At 38.5% G+C, this 22,615-nt stretch overlaps 1 protein-coding gene across 1 annotated transcript; it reads left to right on the top strand.

Moving 5' to 3' along the window:
* Nucleotides 1–564: 564 nt before the first annotated feature.
* On the top strand, nt 565–7,080 carry MAGEA4 (MAGE family member A4; the record flags this gene model as incomplete). Its single annotated transcript, XM_079123657.1, is given in 6 exon segments — nt 565–601; nt 3,176–3,219; nt 3,223–3,443; nt 3,445–3,778; nt 5,862–5,964; nt 6,983–7,080. Coding segments are annotated over 6 exon segments (837 nt in total).
* Nucleotides 7,081–22,615: the final 15,535 nt, after the last annotated feature.

The raw sequence follows: 22,615 nt of genomic DNA, 5'->3' as shown, positions 1-22,615 counted from the left end.
AGGCTGACCATAGATGCAGCCCAGCCTGCTGTCAGTTCTGGGACAGCTTTACAGGCACTATGATTTCTGACTTTGGTATCTGGGGAGGTCCTGTTGGCAGTCAAGATTAGAAATGAGGGAGGACTGAGTGGCCTAGGACACAGAATAGGTGGCACCCAGCCCTGTCCCTGCTTTCAGTCTGAGCCTGTCCTTTATTCTGACTGTGTAATCTGAGGGAGGAGGACTCAGTTTAGGAGAGGAGTGGGCTGCTGCCAGGAGTCAAGGGGAGGACTCAGGGAGGAATGAGGGGGACATCCACCCTGACATCAACCCTAAGAGGCCCTGGGCAGAGTGTCCTGTGCAGCGGAACTCCCTTCTGCCTCCAGGGTATCAGGGATGAGTGAGCATGATTGAAGTGTGTGTTCACAGGTCAGCAGATGTAGGAATCTCAGGGTCTTCTGGGAAGTTCAGTAACATCCCAGATCCACACCTGGGAAACCCGCCCCTGTTGGCAGCCTGGGGAGGCTACAGGCAGGACTTTGGGGAAGACATCCATTCCTTCTTCCTCCTCTGGGCCTCGGGGAAATGGGGCCCTTGGCCTGCAAGATGCACCTACATACGGGTCAGCAGAGGGTAAAGGGCCAGACCCTGTCAGGAGTGAGTATGAATACCCTGAGGACAGTCCAGACACAGGAGGCCCATGGAACCTGCTCCTTGTGTTAGCTGGGAAAAACCCACGCAGCAGTGTCCAAATGTGCTCTCTTCACTTCTGTCTCCTCCAAATCAGCGAGGGGGAGCCTTGGTGTTCATCAGGACAGCAGAGAAGTCACACCTGGCTATCAGAGGGAGGATTCCACTCTCTGCCAGGAGTCAAGGTGAGGACCTTTGGTGGCAGGAACTGAATGTCATACCTCCCAAAAGAAGGGACCTCACAGAACCTGGCTTCCCCTGTAACATACCCTGTGGGGCCCCATGCAGGGTCACTAGAAGTGACTCCCTCTCCTTTCTGCCTGATGGTTTGGGTGAAGGGTTTTATGTAGGTAAGGACTTTGGCCCAAAGTTCATTATAGTTCAGCAGAGGGAGCCACATGTGGTTAGTAGAGGAAAGAATCCTAGGACATAACAGACCCAAATTATGGGTCCTTCATGAAGACTGAAAGTATCCCTATCTCTGACACAATGCATATCACATAGTGTGCCTGGCCACTGTGGTCATCCCTAGGAGGCCCTAAGTGGCAAGATCACTTCTGCTGTGGGCATAAATATGGGGAGTCTTCAGGGAGATGGGACCTTAATTGAAAGATGTCAGTTCATCTCAGATGGAGTGGGCGTGAGGAAGGGCAGGCATGGGCATGAGTTAGGACTTAGGGAATCCCCCAACCCAGAAGGCATGGAATCTAGGTCCACCCAACAGCTCTGGAGAACCCACACAGGGGTGACCAGAATCTGTTCACTTCTCTAGGAATTACCAGGGATCTTGGGGAATTGAGGAGCTTGATGTGACAGGTGACTTCATGTCAGCACAGGGATCACTATCTGGCCATCAGAGACAGGTGTCCCAGGTTACCTAAGAGTTAACATAAGGACCCTAAGGGAAGATCAAGGGAACCCCATCCCAGAACACAAATAGATGCCCCTCAGAAATTTTCCCAGTACCTGCTGTAAATCCAGAAATCCCAGGTAGGGCTGTCAGGGTTCCTTTATTATCTGTGTGTCATTGGTTTCAGAGAAGTGGAGGCCTTGGTAAGAGGGGGCTGGACTCGGGGAAGCAGATGTCAGGAATCCAGGCACAGCCAGGAGTCAGGTTAAGGACAGGAAACTTCTTCACTGGAACACACAGGACCCCAGTTCCCACCTGCCATTTATTTTCAGCCATAGGTAGACCAAACTCCATTGTCTTTACCTTCTCCTCACTTCCTTTCCTGGTGTCTCACATAGACAGGATTTGTTTTAGAATTTGTTAAGGTTTAAGGAAGGAGCCCTAAGGTCATTAGAGAGAAGGTCTCATATCTTGACTTTCATTAAGGTGAGAACTGAGCCAGCTCTTCCATGGCCAGGATACATGGGTCCATTGAATTTGGCTAGATCTTGCTGTCACCTTTGAGCATGTGTGGCCAGGTGTGAGGCTCCTATCTTGTATTCCTTGTTAGGGAGGTAGAAACTTCTTCACAGAGTGTGCTTCAGTCTAGCACGTGGGTGGCATCCAGGTCCCACCAGGGGCAAGTTGAGGGCCCAGAGTGAGCAGAAGGGACCATCTACCTCAGAACAGTGGTGACCTCACAGAAGGCAGCCCATCCCTCCTGTCAGGGCTGGTGGACCAGGGTCTTGCTTGCAGTCTGCAATCTGTGGGTCCCCTCAGTGCCTCTTACAAGAACTTCTGGAACAAGGAGATGAATGTCTTGGTATGAGGCAGTGTCCTCAGGTCACAGAGCAGAGGAGGCCCAGGCAGTATTTGGAGTCATGGTGAGGTGTACTCAGGGAATGCGTATCAAGGACCCTGCCCTCCCTAGGGCAGAGGGAGCCCCACAGAGCCCAGGCCCCATGAGCCCCACGGTCAGCCCTGGGCCTTGTGCTCTGTGGGCTTGCTGTACCCACAGAAACTGCCTCACTTTCTCCCTCAGGCTTTCAGGAAAGAGCTCCACCAAAAGGACAGGAGCCTGAATAGCCCTTAGAGCACCAGCCAAAGAGAAAACCTGTAGTGGGCCTTTGTGAGAGCTGCCAAAGGTTCAGTTCTCAGCTAAGGGCCTCATATACCCTTTCTTCCCCAGGCCAGTGAGTCTCCACCACCAAACTCCTGCCCATTCTCCTGTCTTATGTTCCCAAGGAAATTCATGATGCCTCATAATCAGAAGCACCAACAAAGGCACCCTAAGGCCCAAAGGGAGGCACTGGGCCTGGTGGGTGTACCAGTTCCCATAGTGGAGCAGGAAGCCACCACTTTTTCTCCCTCCTGTTGTCCATCCTCCTCCTTCTCTTCTTCTTCCTGTTATTCTCAGATCCTGGACACCAAGAAGGATGTTTCTGTTACCAGAATGCTGGGTTCTCTCCAGTGTCCTCAAAGAACCTGTTCCTTCCTATCTGCCATGGCCTCCACTCCATGGAACCAATTCCATAAGAGCTTCAGCAACAAAAAAGGAGGGTCTAAGAAGTTCCTAGGCCCTGCCAGGCACTGAGTCCTTGATTAGTGATGTCATAGATGATAAGGTTGTTGATTTGGTGGAGTTCCTCCTCCTCAAGTATTAAATGAAGGAGCCTGTGACCAAGGCAGAAATGCTGACAAGTGTCATCAAAAATTACCAGGAGCACTTCCCTGTGATCTTCAGCAAAGCTTCTGAGTCCATGCAGCTGGTCTTTGACATTGACATAGAAGAAGTGGGCCCTTCCAGCCACCCCTACGTCCTTGTCATTGCCATGGGCCTCACCTATGGTGGAATGCTGAGTGATAAGTACAGCATGCCCAAGACTGATAAATATCCTGGTTGTGATCATTCTGAATGGCAACTGCACCCCTGAGAAGGTGGTCTGGGAAATGCTGAGTGTGATGGGGGTGTATGCTGGGAGGGAACACTTTATCTATGGGGAGCCTAGAAAGCTCATCACTGAAGATTTGGTGCAGGAACAGTACCTGGAGTATCGCCAGGTGCCAGGCAGTGATCCTACTTGCTATGACTTCCTGTGGGGTCCAACGGCCCATGCTGAAACAAGCAAGATGAAAGTCCTGGATTTTGGGAGCAGGTTTACGGATACCATCCCCAATACCTTTTCCATTTGGTATGAGAAGGCTTTAAGAGATGAAGAGGTAGCCCAAGTCAGAGTTGCACCCAGGGACAGTGGTGTGGTTAGGGCCAGGGCATATTCCAAAGCCACATCCAATAGCTTGTCCTGTCCCAAGTGAATTCTGAGGCAGATACTTTGTGTTTGAAGACAGCAGTCACTTTTTTCAGTAGTCGAAAGGCAGAATAAGGCTTCAGTGAATTGAGTACATAACATGTTGACTTTCCTATTCTATACTGGTAAGTTGGAGATTTTCTTTCTTTTTGTTATTTTTTTTTCAAATGTTGTTTCTTTTAATAGAATGTTTAATTAACTTCAAGTTCTAAGTTTCTGAATGGCACATTGCTCACAAACATGTTACTGTTTATACAGTTTAAGAGTCCTGATGTTTTATAAAACAAATTGGAAAATCTTCCATCTTATTTTGTGATCTGGAATAAGTTAACATGCCATTAGAATAGAAAATTCCTCAGAAATGTGAAAGAAGTCAGCACTAAAACAGATTGGAGCCAAGAAAAGACAAATGTGTAAAAGATAATTTTACCTGCCCTTACCCTTTATAGTGTATTTTTGTTTCTGTAAAATTAAAAAGATGTATACTTGTATATGCTTGGCTCATTAAAAATTGTTGGAGAAATTTAAACTCACTAAGACTCCTTGTTCACTATTTCTTCCCCCATTTTTCACAGAACATCTGTTTTTTGGAAGGCCCTGTGTTAGTAGTAGAGATAATAGGATAAGCCAGACTCATGCTAACCTGTAGAATGGTACAGTCTAGGAACAGCAACCCTATCAGGAAGATGGGAAAATGTACTCTGAGACTTAAAGAACACGTGAAGTTGGGTGAGTCTGTTGTGCTCCACGGTACAGCAATCAAGTGTTAATGTCTAATGTTGACCCAAGGAGTTTGGGGCTTGGGGAAACTGTAGCACCACCTCTGGGAGTTTATTTTAATGAGACTTTTTGGTGGCCAGGACCAGAACCTCAGATGGTGTGTCTTGGGGTTGGAAGACTGAAAAGTTGCTCTGAGCAGTTCTTTTCAGTTCATGGATAAAGCAGAGAGGAATCACGATTAGTGTTGAGTACGGGAAGTGTCCTGAGCCCTTGTCCCAGTGCAGTTGAACAGCACAGGAACTAGGTGATTTATACGCATCATATGCAAGTATTTCCAGGGAAAATACAGTGATATATCTTTGAAGAGGTGCCTAGAAGCCTGTAGGTTGACTTTTTCTTGGTCCAGGAAAGCCAGAATGGACTCCATTCGAAGATTTTAATTAATTACAGTAAATATAACTTAGACAACTCCAAGCAAGGGATAGATTTTCAGTGGAGGTGAGATGAACAACAACAGTTGTTTGGATGGAAATGTAACTAGAAGGGAGGGAAAGAGCTAGTCCTTGAGTTAAATTCTAGGACCTTTGAATTGCATCCAGTGGTAGAGACTCCTCCACACCTAGATTTTGTAATATGTCCTCCAAAGAGGGAAAATTTATTGAACTTAATTCATAAAATTTCCTTTTTGGGCTGACTAGTACCCCATGCACTATTGAGTTGTATATCTCCAATGGATCCTGGAGAGCAGTACCAATGGAAACAACATCCCACAATACTACAAGAAATAACAGCCACATGCCTCTCACTCCAGTGCCAGTACAGATCAGGCACTGTGCCAGGTATATTATATACATTCTACAGAACCCAACCATCCAACTGGATAGGCCTTGTCAGCCCAGCTTCATAGATGAAGAGTCCAAGACTCATAAAGTTGGGAACTTCCCAGGAACATTGGCTAGTAAATGACAGGGCTGAAATGAGACCCCCTTGTCCCAGCCCAAGGACAGCCTTCTGACTTGGAATCCATTTCTCTTCTCAGCATTATATAATGTCTGTCTGGTGACAAAAAGAAGGAACTTGGGGCAGGCCAACATACTAAAAGCAGTCCTAAAGTAGGTGACAGGGAGGATTAAACACACTTTGGGGATTGTCTGAAGTTGGTTCCTTGAGAACTGATTGCCTTGTTTCCAGCATTTCTGTCCAGTCCCAGGACTCCTTGAGGTCATCCCCCACATACCCACCTTTTTAATTCTGGGACCTGCTCCTTTGCCCAGGCCTTCCCTGCTGCCTCCTCCGGTGGCTATGTGGAATCGCCTGTCCTCCAGGTGATACAGCGTTCCTACTCCCTAAAGTCATCTGACTCTCCCATCCCTTACCGTATGATATGAACAGACCCTTTGAAAAAAAATTTACATATGAGACAGGGACTTTAAACACAGTTACCAATCCAATGGACTTCAACACATCCTCCAGGTTTTTTCCAATGGACTGTGAATAAACGATCATTTGGCATATTCTTTATTGATTCTTGGGATATAACACTAAAGTTACATGTTTTTAAAACCACATTGATATTTGAAATCAGATTTTAATCGGATATCTTATTTGTCACTCACCTCTAAACATATACACAAGTGAATGGCTAAACACCAGATGAGGAAATGCTTTGAAAATCATTGTGGAGAAAACATCTACTGAGGTTGACTTCATAAATGCCTGGAGTCCCCCAGGAGGTAAAATCAGTCCTAGGCACACATCCTAGCTCTGACAATAAAAGAATAATTAACTGTTCCTCAGTTGCCACCTGTGTGGTACTTGCTTCACAGGAAAATGCTGGCTTTCACTGTGGCTAACGCAGCTGTCTGGGCAGCTGGGTAACAGTGGTCACGTGGAGGGTAGCAGAGGCTCACCAGTTAAGAATTTACCCTGCATTACACAAAAGGGGAAACTCTCAGCCCACTGAGAAGATAGTGTCGCAGAGGCAAGTGCAGAAATGTCCTGTGGAGTGAAGAAGGGAACCCTCCCTGGCAGCTTTGGCATGATCCTCCTCCATGGGTACTGTAGGATTAAAATCATGTGCCACAGCAGGCACCTAAAATTTCAAGGCAAATCTGGTCTTCTCAGAAACTGCCCCAAGACAAGAGTGTGGCTGTGCACCAAAGGGCAGCCTTTGCTCCTGGTGGAGCACCTGCTCTCTAACAGATCTGGGAGAGTTCAGGTTCCCAGCCACATCTTCTCTCCTTCCTTGGCACAGCGCAACACTACTGTCCACCTGCCTGTACTTAGGCAGAACATGTGACATTTCCTTGCCACTGAAACAGAGTGACAGCGTCATTGGTCACATCCTGGCATTTGAGAGCCAGTATGCATTTCCACGCTTTCTCCTTCCTTCCAGTAACAAACCATAAGATGGAAGCAGTCTGGATCCCTGGGTCACCTGAGAGCGGAGAGCCCCTGCCAAACCACATCGGAATTCATGTGCACAGCCGGTGACGCATGCCTGTGATCCCAGTGACTCGGGAGGCTGCGGCAGGAGGATCACAGGTTCAAACCTAGCCTCAGCAATTTAGTGAGGCCCTAAGCAACTCAGTGAGATGCTGTCTCTAATATGTTTTGTGCACAAAACATGAAGTTCTGGGTTTTGTCTGCCATATCAGCTAGAAGTTGCTTTAGCATATACATAGCTTCTATTTTGCTATTAGGATTTTTAAATATTTTACTTGGAAATATTGCAGTGCATTTATTCTTGTTGGAAAAAAATCTAAAATTACATATTTATCACAATTTTCTGTTTTCAAAGTTCCTCTATTTGGGGGTATACTGGGGATTAAACTAAGGGGCACTTGACCACTGAGTCACATCCCCAACCCTATTTTGCATTTAATTTAGAGACAGGGTCTCACTGAGTTGCTTAGCACCTTGCTTTTGCTGAGGCTGGCTTTGAACTTGTGATCCTCCTGCCTCAGCCTCCTGAGCCATTGGGCTTTCAGGCATTTGCCACCATGCCCAGTCAAACTTCCTCTATAATTCAGTCTCCTCCTCAAAGATCAACATAATGAACAATGTGTTGTGTATTATTTTAAAGCTGATTTTAGGCCTTTACATACATAGATGTGCTATAAAATATATTGGTCATTGTAACATACATGGATAAAAATGTACACATTTATCTGCACATTGCCTTAATGAAATGGATGTAAGATCTTCCCATGACAGCACATGTGAATATACCTTGATTTTGTAACCACTTTCTAGAATTATAAAGCATCCATATACGATAATAACTCAAATGCTTCTCCTTCTGATGGATGCACAAATAGTTCCTCATTTGCTATGATGATTAAAACTTACCAATGTTTTTGAACATGACTTTTTGTGGAAATGTAAATATTGTCTGCTAAGGAGATAACAATATAAATTGTGGGTTAATGTGGAAATGGTATGGATAGTTTAACTTTTTATAAATATTACCACAATTTTATTTCTAAAAATGCCACTATAGCTGCCTTCTTACAAAAATCACAGATGATTGTAGATTCTGAAATGTCAACTGGACATTTCCCCTTTTGCTTTCAGAAGTAAACATTCTATAAAAATATTCAGGAGCCAGGGGAAGAATACAATACCCTTAGTAAAAGAGAGGCTTTGGCAATATCCAGAGCAGAGGAATGGCCGGCATACATGAGAGAGTTCACTGCAAAACCAATTCAGAAAGCCTCTCAAAACTCTGGATCTTTAGTTTAGCAGAGGTGAAGGGAGCAGATGAAGAGAAAGGGAGAGGAGAAGGGAGTACACGACTAGGCTTTGGGAAATCTAAGACATTATTGGCAGCTCTGTTGGATGAATGTACCACCAGCACACCAGATACTCCACCCTCAGGATTTCTCTGCTTATGTCAGGAAGAGCATGGCTGACCCTTTGTATTATTCTGGGTGAGCAACATCTCTTGAACGCTCTAGTGGCTCAGAGCACCCTGGTCAGGGTCCCAGGACTGGAAGATGTTCCAGTGCCTGCCGAGGACTGGTGTTTTATTCCTTGTATTCAATGGAATTCCTCTGATTCCCACTATGTGAAGTAGCAGGTTGGTGAATGATGATTGACAACTGAGCTAAGTAAGAATACCAATGAGTAGTGGAAGACAGTGGTCAGCTGCAGAGTGTGATAGTAGTGGAGGAATGCCAGGGACTAATGACTTTGGCCTCTGCAGATGAAGGGATGGCTACACACAGGGATTAAAAATGCTTCAAACTGCCTCCTTTGGTTTCTGGAGTCCTTGGCATACAAGAGAGTGGGTGTCCTATTGCTAGGATTTCTAGGATTTCTGGCCTACATTGTACACTGGGATATAGGGTTGGTCCAAAGTGTGGACACATGCACAGTGGTCAGACACCCCATGAAGATGGCACATACTTCCTTGTTTAGCTGGCAGGGTTGAGTGGGGTATAATGCAGGAAGCATGATGCACCAGCTCCTGTGAAAAAAGCATTCACAGCTCCAAGTTGGTGTTTGGGCCTGGGAAGGAGATGTCCACAAGAATTCTCTCTGTGATAGTTTCCCATTGGAATTTTAAACATAAGTGAGTACAATTAACTGAACTATAGATTTCTTCATGGGGGCAGGGAACCTAGGGTGGAGGTAAGGTTCACATTTTGAATGAGCAAATGAAACTCCCTGGTGACTTCTCTGATGCATCCACATGTTAATTACAGGAACCTATGAATATAAATTTATACTTCAGAAAGAATTTTGCAAATGTGATTAAGGATAGTGAGATATGGAAATGTTCCTATATTATGTGGGTGAGGCCTACATGTAATCATAAGGGTCCTTAAAAGAGAAAAAGAAAATTTGAAACAGAGGATAAAATGAAAAAGGCATCATAACTACAAAAACAAAGATTGGCATTATGAGGTCACAAGCCCAGGAATGATGGCAGTTTTTGAAGCTGGGAGGATCTTGTTCTGCCAATTTTTTTGAGGTGGGGGGGTGCTTCTGGACGGAACCCAGGGACTTAAACATACAAAGTACTGCACCCCTGTGCTACATCCCCAGCTTCATCCATGCTGATTTTAGGATTATAATAATAATTTGGACTTCTGGCCTCTAGAATTGGAAGAGAAAAACTTTGTGTTGTCATAGAGTGCTGGTGGAGATGTGGAGGAAAGGGAAAGCTTGCACGCAGTTCTTGGGAATATAACTTAGTAGAGCCATTGTGGAAAATGGTATGAAGGCCCTCAAAAGTTTGAAAATACAATTACTATAGGATATAGTAACTTCACTACTGCATATAAATCCAAAGAAAATGAAAATAGAGTGTCAAAGAGATTTCTGCACTCCTGCGCTCATTGCAGTATTATTCACACAGCCAGGAAACAGAAACGACCTAAGCGTTTTCAACTGATGAATGAAGAAAGAAAATATGATATATGTACACAATGGAATACTCTTCACCTGTTCAGGAATGAAATCCTGTCATGTGTGAAAACATGGATGGGATTGGAGAGCATGATGTTAAGTGAAATAAGTCAGACATAGAAAGGCAACTACTGCAAGATCTCACTAGTATGTAGAATCTAAAAAAGTTGATCTCATAGAAGTTGAAGGTCGAATGATAGGTACCAGAGGCTGGGGACAGTAGAGGGTAAGAAAGGATGGGGAGAGGTTGATCGATGGGTACTATGCTCCAGGTAGGAGAAATAAGTTCCGGTGTGCTATTGCACAGTAGAGTGGCTATAGATAACAATAATGTATAATATATTTCAAAAAGCTAGAATAAAGGATTTTGAAGCTTTCAAAAAAGAGAAATGCTAAATGTTTGAGGACATTGATAATGTTTACTCTGATTTGAACATTATACAATGTATACATGTATTGAAATATCAGATAGTATACCACAAATAGGTATAAGTTTTGTATGTCAGTTAAAAATTTTTACAAAGTCATGCTGTTTAAACCAGGATATTTTTGGCAATTTGTTAGAGTGACAATGGGAAGTTAATACAATCTACAAGAGATGTTTGGTTTAATTTCCTTTAAGAATATAAGGTGAAGTGGTTCCTATATGAATTTGGGTCTAGAGTTCCCAGGATCCCCTCAAGTCACACTGTGTTCACACTTTAAATGATGAGTGCTATTTAAATGCCTGGACCCGGGTACATGCTTGTGTAGTCCCAGCTACTACTACTCAGGATGCTGAGGCAGGAAGATTTCATAAAACCAGGGGTTTAGTACCAGCCTGGGCAACATAGCAAGACCCTGTCTTGAAACAAGAGCAGATAAATGTTTGGTAGATGTGGGCCTCACTGATAACTGTGCTAGGAGCTCAGCTACAAGGAAATCAAGTACCCACTAGAATTTGGAATACAAACACACATGAAAACCAACAGCATATTTCTATTTCTCCTCTGTTAGCCCTTTTTCTATCATTAGGATACCTTTTACTCCTATATGTTATGTACTCCACCATACATTGTTATTACTTTTGCCTTAAACAATTGTGTTTTAGGCACATTTATGTACTAAGGAAATCATCTTTATACTTACCCATATAGTTGCAATCTCCAGAGTTCTTCGTTGCTTTGTATAGATCCACATTTCTATCTCATATCATTTCTGTTCTGCCTGGAGGACCACCTCTAACATTTGCCATAACACATGTCTTTTGGTACTTAATTCAGAAAAGTACTTTATTTCAACTTTGTTTCACTGGGTATAGAGCTCTGGTTGATATCTTTATTTTTCTTTCAGTTCTTTAAATATGTTGCTCCTCTCTTCTCTGGCTTTAATGTTGGACAACAAATATTCTGTCAGCTTTATTTTTGGTCCTTTATAGGTATTTATTTTCCCTCTGGTTACTTTTAAGATTTTTTTTCTTTATCTCTGGTGTCGTTTTTTAAATATTTCTTTTCTTGGGATTCTTTTAGCATCTTGAATCAGTAGGTTTACAGTTTTCATCAAATTTAGATAATTTCCATTCAATATTTTTAAAAAAACTACTACCCATATTTCCTGGGTTTCACGAGTCTCCAAATGCCTCTCTATTAGGCTACTTGAAGTTGCTCCATACCTAATCATTGTTCATTATTTTTAGTGTTGTTTTTTTCTTTCTGTGTTACATTCTGGAAAGTTTCTGTTGCTTTATCTTCAAGTTCACTAATCTTTTTTTCTGTCACATATAATCTGTCATTTTTTAAGGTGCAATATTGTATTTTTTCTACTTCGAAACTGAAATTTCATATTTGAAAGATTGTTTTGTATTTTTATATCTTCCTTGTCCTTTTTTATAGGTTTAATTTTCCTTATTTGTTGAACATATGAAGTTTAGCTTTAATAACTGTTTTGTTATCCTTACCTACTATCATCGGTCTCATTTGTATATCAGTGATTTTTCTTTCAATTGTTTATCCTACTATCCCATTTCTTTGAATTTCTGGTCAGTTTGATCCAATGGCAAACATTGTGAATTCTACCTTTTTGAGTGTTGGGTATTTTTTAATCTCTATAAATAAATGTTCTTGATATTTGTTCTGGGACATAGTTAAGTTACTTGGAAATAATGTGATCCTTTTGATTCTTGCTTTAAGCTTTGTTATGTGAGATCAGAGCAGTGTTTATCTAAGGCCAATATTTCTTCACCACTGAGACAACCCTTTTGAGAACTCTGACCCAATGCCCTATCAATTGTGAGGTTTTTCACTTTACCTCATGGAAGGGGAGCCATCTCCAGCCCTCTGTGAGCTCAGCAGATTTTAGTGCACACCTTTCTTTTTTCCAATATTTCATACTGCAAGCTACATCTGTCTAAACATTCCTGGACTCCCAGATCCACACCCTTCACTCAATGATAAATCACTCTTTCACTGAACACAGTGAGCTGCAATCTCCATTCAGGTAATAATCTGAAGGCAAGTGTAAGGCTATCCTCATTTATTTTCCATCTACTAGAAATCACTGTCCTTTGTTGCCTAATGTCCAATAAATTCGAAAGTGATGTTTCAAGTATTTTCCCTGTTGTTTTTGTTGTTTAAGGTAAGTGTGTATTCCGTTCCTATTACTTCACTGTTAAAAGCAGAAGTCCCATACTCCAAATTTTAAAAATCTAATATTTTGCATGCAGATTGCTCTAGAATTTCAAATTTATTTAAGTTAAAACCAGGATTGTCAGTAGAGTAGAACAAGTGGATCAGAGGGATGGAGGAGGGGAAGGAAAGGGAAGGTACTAGGGAAGGAGATTGAGTAAATTATATCATGTGCATAATGAGTCCAACAATTATGTGTAATTATAAAAATAACAAAGCAGAATCAAACAACTGGGACTCTAATATATGTTCAAATAGACCTACTTAGAGATAGAATATGGCTAAAGAGCAACAGGCTTTTCTCTTGCTCTTAGAAATATAAGTGATCTCTTAATTTCCTTACGCTTTCAGGGTTCTCCAAAACTTCTGAAACATGTTTCAATTTCTTTCATAATTATAAAATATTATATTTAAAATGTAATTTATACTAATAAAAATTAACATGTTTTGTTTAGATGGTTTGTTTCTAATATTGAACAACCTCTTGCTTGACTCTATTTAGTTTCTGATGTGCTTATCATTGTGTAACTAGAAAGAAACAAGTGCTTTTGAATATAATTAGGCTATGCATAGTCACCTAATTTCTTTCAGATTTTTAAATACAATACTAAAAGGAAAGAATACAACTTCTTCCAAATATAGTGCTACATAGATAAGATTCTACCTTGCTTTTTAAATTTATTTCATTGATGCATTGTAATTATATATACCAATGGGATTCATTATGCCATAGTCATGTATGCACATAACACCATTTGATCAATCTCATTTCCCAGCACCTTCCCTCCCTCCCTTCCTCCCTCCCCCATCCACTTGCTCTACTCTACTGATCTCCTTCTATTAGCATTATTGTTTTAATTAATGCATTACATATATATGCGGGATTCATTGTGGTATATTATATGAACACAACGTAATTCAGCAGATTTTGTTCCCTATGACTTCCCCATGCCCTCCCCTCCACCCTCCCTCTCCATCCCCTTCCTCTAATCTATTGGTCTCCCTTCTATTGTTGTGAGATTCCTACTCCCCCATTTAAAGTCCTCTCTCTAGAAAAAGTAATGAACATATTTTAAAGAAAAAAATTTTATTATACTCAAACTGTAGTCTACATGACATGACTGTATCCAATATTTATGTAAAGGACTGTATGTAGGCAATCTTAGCAGAAAAATTATATGATTATATTCTTCATTATATATGCTACTTATGCCTCCTTCCTAAGTTTATAATGAATTATTCTTAAATGTGCTTTAGTCATTAATGCCATTAATTCCAAGTAATGCATTGAAATGTACTTTTATTTAAACATTCCTTGATTTTCATAAGAATGATCAGCAAGATCCTTCAGGGGTGACTACACAATCCATTCTCTTAAGTTAATGCCCGATTTTCTTTCACAAAATCAATACTATGTAAAAACAGCTGTAATTTTCTGTACATTGATGATAGTATGGAAAAATAATATTAACAAACTTGGTTTGGTTTTGTTAATATTTTTCTATACATTTTGTTAATATTGTTTCTGTAGAATCAGTGTTATATGTTCATCTCATGTTCTTATTTTCTAGAATTATAATTCCTTCATTTTAACATTTTCATTCCCACACTGTCCTAACAAAGTCATTAATGGTGTCTCACATGGTTGTAGTTCTGTTTTGTCTTTGTTCCTTGGAAATTTTCTCATGACCTTATTGTTTCTTCCTTTATTACATAAAAGAACTACACATTCTTTTACTTAATGAGGGTACTTATTTTATTTTCTGATCCATAGCCATTTTTCTTTTCTTTTCCTTTTTCTCTTTTTTCGGCATAGGGCACTGACCTCAAGGTCTCATGCAGGCAAGCTAGGAACATGCTTGACCACTGAGTTTTACCACCAGCCCCACAGCCTTTTTACTACAACTCATAAATCCCTGAATTTTACCAAATTATTTGGAGGCAAAAGCATTTCCACAGATTTCAGACACAAAAATCTGTGAGCATAATTTCTTTCCTTGTAATGGAATAATCATAACATTTTGTTTTTTTGCCTTTAAAACCTGGATTCAAACATCATTTTATATTCAGTTAGCATTTTCAAGTAGTAAAATAAAAACTGTTTTGTTTTTTCTGTGTTTTCATTTCATTTCCTTTATGTGCATTTGCTGTGTACCTAAATGATTTGCTGGCTATTCTATACTTTTAAACAATTAAACATTACTAACAGATTATTGATTTCATATTTATGGTTACATTGTATGCTCTGTCATGTTGCCCTTTCTTAAAACTCCTGTATCATATATTCTTTGTTCTATATGTATAATTTCTTAAACTTTTATTTGTGTTGTAAAGCCATCATTTCTCACCCATACTCTTTTAAAAATCTCTTAGGCTGACGTTGGATATTTCAGCTACTCTGATCTTTTCCAAGAACTAGTTCTTGGTCCCACTGGTATTATTCATTATTTTCTCATTTTAATTTCATTAATTCTTGCTCTTTATTAATCTCCATCATTTGCCTTGCCTTGAATATATTCTATTTTTCTTTATATAATTTCTTAAAATGAAAGTTTAGATTATTGACTTGAATCTTTTCTTTCTAATGAAAGCATGTCATGACATAATTTTAATTTCCCTTTATGCATGGCTTTGAATGTATACCACATATTCTGATATGTTATATTTTCATTTTAATTAAGTTGAAAATATTGTCTATTTTTCCCTGAATAATTTCTTTGAAAACAAGCATTGGCAAAAAGGTGTTGGATAGTTTCCAAATAGTTGGGGAATTGCAGTTACCTCTTTTGTTCTATTCTTTAGTTTAATTCCTTTATTGTTAGAGGACATACTGCCTTAGTCCATTCTGTGTGGTTATCGAAGAATACCACAGACTGACTTATTTAGAATGAGCAGAAATTTATTGGTTCAGAGTTCTGAAGGCCAGGAAATCCAAATTCAAGGGCCTGGTATCTGGCCAGGGCCTTTTTATTGCCTCATTCCATGGTGGAAAGACAAAGGGCAAGAGAAAGCCAAGAATCAAGCTCTGAGCATCAAGATCTTTGAGAATGGACATTAGCTTATTCATAAGGATGGAGGCCTCATGACGTAAGCACCTCTCATGAGACCCACTCCCAACACTGTTGCACTGCAGATTAACTTCCCAATATATGCTTTGCTGAGGAAACATTCAAACCATATTAATACTTGGTAAGATTTCAATTCTTTTAAAACTTTAATAGTTGTTTATGACCCATTTTTTTGAATATTCCATCCAGACTTGAAATAATGTAAATGCTAATTAGATCACGTTGGCTAATAGTGTCCTTAAGGTCCTTCTGTACTTGCAAATGTTCTGTTTATTTACTTAGAGATGAGCATGCAGTCCTATCAGGGTTTGTTCTATGTATATTGAAGCTCTGCTTTTAGTGCAGAAGCTTAGGCTTATTATGTATTCTTTGGGGGTTGATACTTTCATTATAATATAATGTTCAGTTTGATAAATTGTTTATTGACATATTTTAGCATTAAAATTATTTTATTTCTTGTCGAGTGTGTTCTTGCACGCCTGTAATTCCAGGAGCTCAGGAGGCTGAAGCAGGAGGATCGTGAAGTCCAAACCAGCCTCAGCAACAACAAGACGCTAAGCAACTCAGTGAGACTCTGTCTCTAAATAAAATACAAAATAGGCCTGGGGATGTGGCTCAGTGGTTCAGTGCCCCTGAGTTCAATCCCTGGTACCCCCACACAAAAAAGTGTTATTTCTTTTATAAATAGGAGTTTTGAGAACTTTTTATATATATTTTGTGTGTAGGACCTTTATTGGATGCATGATCTGCAAATATTTTCTCCCCATTTGCATCTTAAGTTATCATTCTGTCTTTACTAAACCATTATTTTTGTTTTGAAGATGTTTCAAATGTATGTATGAATATATATTTATAACAATATAAATAAACATATGTAAGTGTTATATACAATATATTTTCTTTCCTATATATATTTCTTTTATGACTCATGCTCTTGGTGTCATGTTTAAGACCTCTTTGCCTAATTCAAGGTGCCTGACTCCATTTTTCTCTTAAAATGTTTATATGGGATGGGGTTGTGGCTCAGTGGTAGAGCACTCCCAAATACATGTGAGGCACTGGGTTCAAACCTCAGCACCACATAAATAAATAAATAAATAAATAAATAGTTATTATGCCCATCTACAAGTAAAAATATTTTTTAGAATTTTTTCTTTAACTACTTTTTATTTTTTTTTTTTTCATTTTTACAGTCTGCATTTTGATTTGTTGTACACAAATAGGGGTACATCATTTGGTTTCTATGGTCGTACACAGTATAGACTCATTTTTGTACAAAGTGTGAGGTTTTCTAAAGATCCAATTTTTAACATATGGATGTGTAATTGTTCCAATACCATTTACTGAAAAAACTAGCAATTTTCCAATTGAACGGACTCAGTCCTTTGGAAAAACTTGAATGAACTGAATTTGTGTGAGTCTGTTTCTGGACTGTACTTAGTTTCTTACATCTATATGTCTATCCTTTAGCCAATACCACACAACTTCACTGACTCTAGATTTGTAAAAAAATTAAAATCTGGTAGTATAATTCCTTCATCTTTGTTTACCTTTGTAAAACAAATATTTGAGCTCTACTAGTTCCTTTGTCCTTTGATAAATTTCTTGGGATGTGTTTACCTACATCTAAAAACAATTCTTCTGGGATTTTGATTGGCATTGCTTTGTCCATAGATTATTTTGATAAGAATTTACTTCACTAGGTTGAGTCTTTCAGTTCATGAACCAGTATTATTCTCCATTTATTTTGGTCTTCCTTGATTTCTTTCATCAACATTTGGTAGTTTTCAGCACAGAGATACTGTGAATGTTTTGTGAGGTTTATATATAAGTATTTTATTTATTGGAACTATTGAAAATGGTATTTAAATTTGGCTCACAATGTTTATAGTTATTACATGGAAATACAATCTATGTTTGTGTATTTGTGTCTATCTTGAGATTTTGCTTACACCTTTATTCTAGTTTTATGAAGTTTCCTTGAATTTTCAATGTAGGCAATCTTGTTTTCTGAGAAAAGGGAGAGTGTTATTCCATTCCAATATTTATGCTTATTTATATTTCTCACTTTATCATATTGGTAATAATCGTACTATAATTTTGAAAAGGAGTGGTGGGAGTAGATGTCCTTATCTTGTTCCTGATTTTAGGGGGGAAGGCATCTGATCTTTCACTACAAAGTTCGATGTTGTAGATATTTTTTACATCCCTTTATCAGGTTAATGTCCTAGTTTTCTTTCTTACTCATAAATGAATGTTGTATATTTTGTCAAATACATTTCTGCTACAACCGATTATAAAATTATTTAGTCTCTTAGTGTCATTTCTTACATTGATTTATTATGACATATTGAACAAGCATCTTACTTTCCCTAGATAAACCCCATTCAATAAAGGTCTATTTTTCTTATATTGCTCTTTCTATTTGCTGTTATTTTCTTGGGAATTTTGTATCTATGACTGTAGTTTTTATGCTGTCATAGCTTGGCTTTAATATAAGGGTAATAGTAGCCTTATAAAATGATTTGGGAAATAGTTCTATTTTTGCAGGGTCAATAGTGATATTCCTTGTCTCAGTTCTGATATTAGTCTTATTATTCTTTTCTCTTCCTTTGTGTATCTGTAATTTGTGAATTTGATTGTTCTTTTCTGTGTTAGTCAGCCTTTCCCTCTATGACCAAAATACCCAACAAAAACAACTGAAAGGAGGAAAAATCTATTTTGGCTCACAATATCACCTTAAGTGCATGGTGGGCTGACTCCGTTGATCCAAGGCAAGTCAGGACATCCTGGTAAAAGAGCATAAGGGGAGGAATTTTGCTTCACTCATGCATCCAGGAAGCAGAAAGAGGAGAAAATTAAAAAAGGCAGTAGGGAAGATGCCCCAAGTGACCCACCTCCTTCGCCTATGTCCCACCTGCCTACAGTTACCACCCATTTAGTCCATTCAAAGTAGGATGAGGAGGTTAGGTTATAATTCTCTTTTAAATCTAATAAAGTAATTTCTGAATATTCTCATGTTAACCCAGGAGCTTTAGGGGACACCTCATTTCACAACGCACACACAATCCCCGAGACACAGACACAGACACATGCACACACACACATACACACACATGAAACTTTAAACATATCAATTGGATCTATACTCTACATCTTGTCTTCTATTTTTATATTTATACCCTTTCTTTTTTAATCTACTTGCTTTTTCATGATATATATATTATATATATATATATATATATATATATATATATTCACCATCTTGTGATGTTCCTGATTTTCTCTCTTTGTTTTCTGATTTTAATTTTATTGATTTCTGTTACTAACATTTATTTTCTTTTTCCTGTTTCCTTAGGATGTTTTTCTAGTTAATTAAGATGGTATTTTAGATTTTCAAACTAAGAACTTCGTTTTTTCTCACTCAAAATATCAAATGCTATAATTTCCCTTCTAAATGCTGATTTAATTGAATCCTTAAGATATGCTACATTTTAATTTTCCTTTAGTTCCATTTTTTTAATTTGTTGATACTTTATTATTGATCTACTGATTGTTAAGGAGTATGTGGTTTAATTTCAAACTGCCTTAGCCCTCCAAGCAGCTGGCGTTCCAAATGAGTGCCTTTACCCCAGCTTTTTAAAAAATCTATGCAAAATTTTCTATTTATCAGACCTAACCATTCTGTTTCTCTCCTAACTATTTTCAATACTATCTTAAATTCTTACCCTCTTTTTCCTTTCATTACTTTTCCATCTTTTGTTACTACCCTGCCTTCTCCCACAATTAATACTTTGTTGGGGGCGTTGTGTTCATGAGTGTACATTTTTTGAGTGTGAGTGAGTGGATTCTGCTTTTTGGTTTTGTTTTTCCTTTGCTGATTTGTCCATTGTTTACTTTTTGTTTTCTATTTGTTTTAGATATATTCTTTTGGGGTTTACTTATTTTACTTAATGTTTTACTTATTTTGTGTTCTTCTTTGTTCTTTATGTTGTAGCTTTCCTTTTTTCATTTGATGTGCTTGAATGACTTTCTTTTTTAGTTGTTTGTAGGGGTTGTTATCAATTGGATCTATACATACATCTTTTCTTCTCTTTTTCTATATTTACATCCCCTCTTTTTTCAGCTTCTGCCTCTCTTTCTTTCTCTTTCCTAATATTATTCTTTCTCCTTTTTATCCACCCTTTTATCTTTTATTTTCATGGTGTATGTAGTATATTAACAGGTTCACTTATTTAATACAAAATTTTCAGCCTATTTTAGTGTACTATCCTCCTGTTCCACTTCAGATTTTTTGGAGTTGTACAAAACATTTTTATCAGGTTTTAAGACTTATTAGTATATGGCTTGGTGTTAAATATTTGCGCGTTGCAGGTGAGCATCAGTATCCATTAAAGGAAGTGTAAGAGATTTACGAAAACACTGGGAACACATTGACTGTGCACTTTGACATGGATATAGTCCCCCATCTTGGAACATACAGCAAAGAAAAAGCATCCTATTAAGGGTTCTCCAGACAACAGTGGCAGAAAAAAGACCCATTACAGCATATTGGAAAATCTTCAACATAGAAATACATGAGAATACATGACAAAATAAGGAAATAAAATGCCTTCAATAGTCTATAACCCCCAACAACTGAATTCTCAGATAAAAAGTGGAGAAAATACTATAATACACACACACACACACACACAAATACACACACACAAATACACACACACTTATATGTACTTATATATATGGAAATATGTATGTACGTATATATAGACACAATGAAATATCATTCACCTTCATTTATGAAGTTTATTTTGTTCTGGATATAGAATTCTAAAGTGGCAGCTATGTTTCTTTTGTCTTTTGAACGTGTCATTTCATTGTATTGTACCTTTTGTAGTTTATATTGAAATCTAATTATTACTCATTTAAAGTATCATAGGCTAAATAATGGCCTCTCTCAAAGATATCTACTCCCTAAATGCTATAACCTGTGAATTTTTTCTTATATGGAAAATTTTTGAATTTTGTTATATGGAGATTTTACTAGATTATCCAGATGGATCCTAAAAGTGATTGCAAGTGTCTTGAGACAGAAAGAGATTTAACACAAATAAGAGAAAAGAGATCAGTGTGACCACAGAGGGGTAGACTTAAGTGATGCAGCCATAAATTAAGGAATACTGGTTGCCACCAAACCTGGAAGAGGCAAGGAACATATTCTCTCCTAGAAGTCTCATATAGGGAGTGCAGCCCCTGCTAGATTTCACCATGTGATACTTCTAACCCCAACAATTGTGAAAGAATATATTTATTTTGTTTTGAGCTACCCAGTTTGTGAAAATTTGTTACAGTAGCCACAGAAAACTAATACCTGAAAATAATCTGCTTTACTTTTTCAATCTGTGTGCCTCAAGATTTCTTTGAGTTGCTTCTGCAGCAGTTTAATTATAATAGTCTCAGAATAAATTTGCTGCTTTTTATCTTGTTGTGTTCATAGCATTTCTCAAATCCAAGGATTAATATCATTGATCATTTTGGAAAAGTTGTGCCCTATTCTATCCTCTCTTCCTGGATTATGTTTACACTGTTATATCTTCCTCCAGTATCCTTTATGTTTCTTAGCCTATCTTATGTATTTTTCACATTTTTGTCTCTACTTCATTCTAGATAGTTTCTCCTAGCAACTTTATTAGTTTTGTTTTGCTATGGTTAATTTGTTGTTATAATTACTAACTTTTTAAAGAATTTTCTTGCATTAATTCTCATCATTTCTAATTCTATGAAATATGTGATCAATTAGGTTTTTTTTTTTTTAAATTCCTGAAAAATTGTGGACCCATAATGTCCCCCAAACACCCATGTGTTAAAGGTTTGCTTTCCAGCCTGTTGCACTATTGGAAAGGTAGTGGAAACTTTAAGAGGTGGAGCCTAGTGAGAAGAAGCTAGGTCATTAGGAGCATGCCCTTAGAAGGAATACGGGAAGGTAGGACCCTGACTTCCCCTTTTCCTCTTTTACTTCCCAGTTGCCATGAATTGAGAAGCTTCTTCTGCCACATGATTTTGCCATGATGTACTGCCTTTTCACAGGCCCAAAAGGTGTGGTGTCAATTAACTGCAAACTGAAACCTCTAAAATTTTGAGCCAAAACAAATCTTGCCTCTTTCTAGTAAGATTTTCTCAGGTATTCTGTTACAGTAATAGAAATCCGACTAACAGAAGTTCCTTGACCATACAAAACATGTCCATTTTAAGTGTGTGGCTAATAACTACTGAACCTGAGAACTCTGAGTCTGTTTTAATTGTCCTTTCTTATTCTTTGTTGTTGTCATTGTTATTGCCTATGTCTTAAGTTTCCTCCTCCCTGAATTGGGAGGTCAAACTTCATTTAAATATCATAGACTCTCATTTTTCTCATGTTATATTTTAGATGCTGTTGAATAAATCTACCTTCATTTTCTATTCATCCTAAGGCAATTTATGGATACTTTAACTGGTTATTTTTCAAAGTTTTCAGGAATTTCACCAGGCAGCAGGTCAAGAGTTCTCCATACTGTCATGCAGGAAGATGATCTCTTCCTTCATTTTTTAATAAGTACGGTTTTGCAGGGCCAAAAGATCAGTATTATTTTCCCATTCTTCCTCAGAGATTAAGCACTTGAATGCTTCTCCTTCTGTGGGCTTTTGACTCAAAGTCTGTTCTTAATTTGGAGACCACCTAGAGTGTTTGCCTCTTTTCTTATCTTCTCTTAGATAGGTATCAAAGCAAGGTATTAAATCATAACAGTATTACTTATCTCATGAGGATCCAATGTTTCCTGGAATGGAGTTAATCGCCCCTTGCTCTAATAGGCTGGAATTGAATATTTTCCAAAAAATTTACTT

This window comes from Sciurus vulgaris, assembly GCF_902686455.1.
Source record: "Sciurus vulgaris genome assembly, chromosome: X".
Taxonomy (NCBI): domain Eukaryota; kingdom Metazoa; phylum Chordata; class Mammalia; order Rodentia; family Sciuridae; genus Sciurus; species Sciurus vulgaris.
The sequence above is the reverse complement of the archived record's forward strand: the minus strand, read 5'-3'. Positions and strand labels throughout refer to the sequence as shown.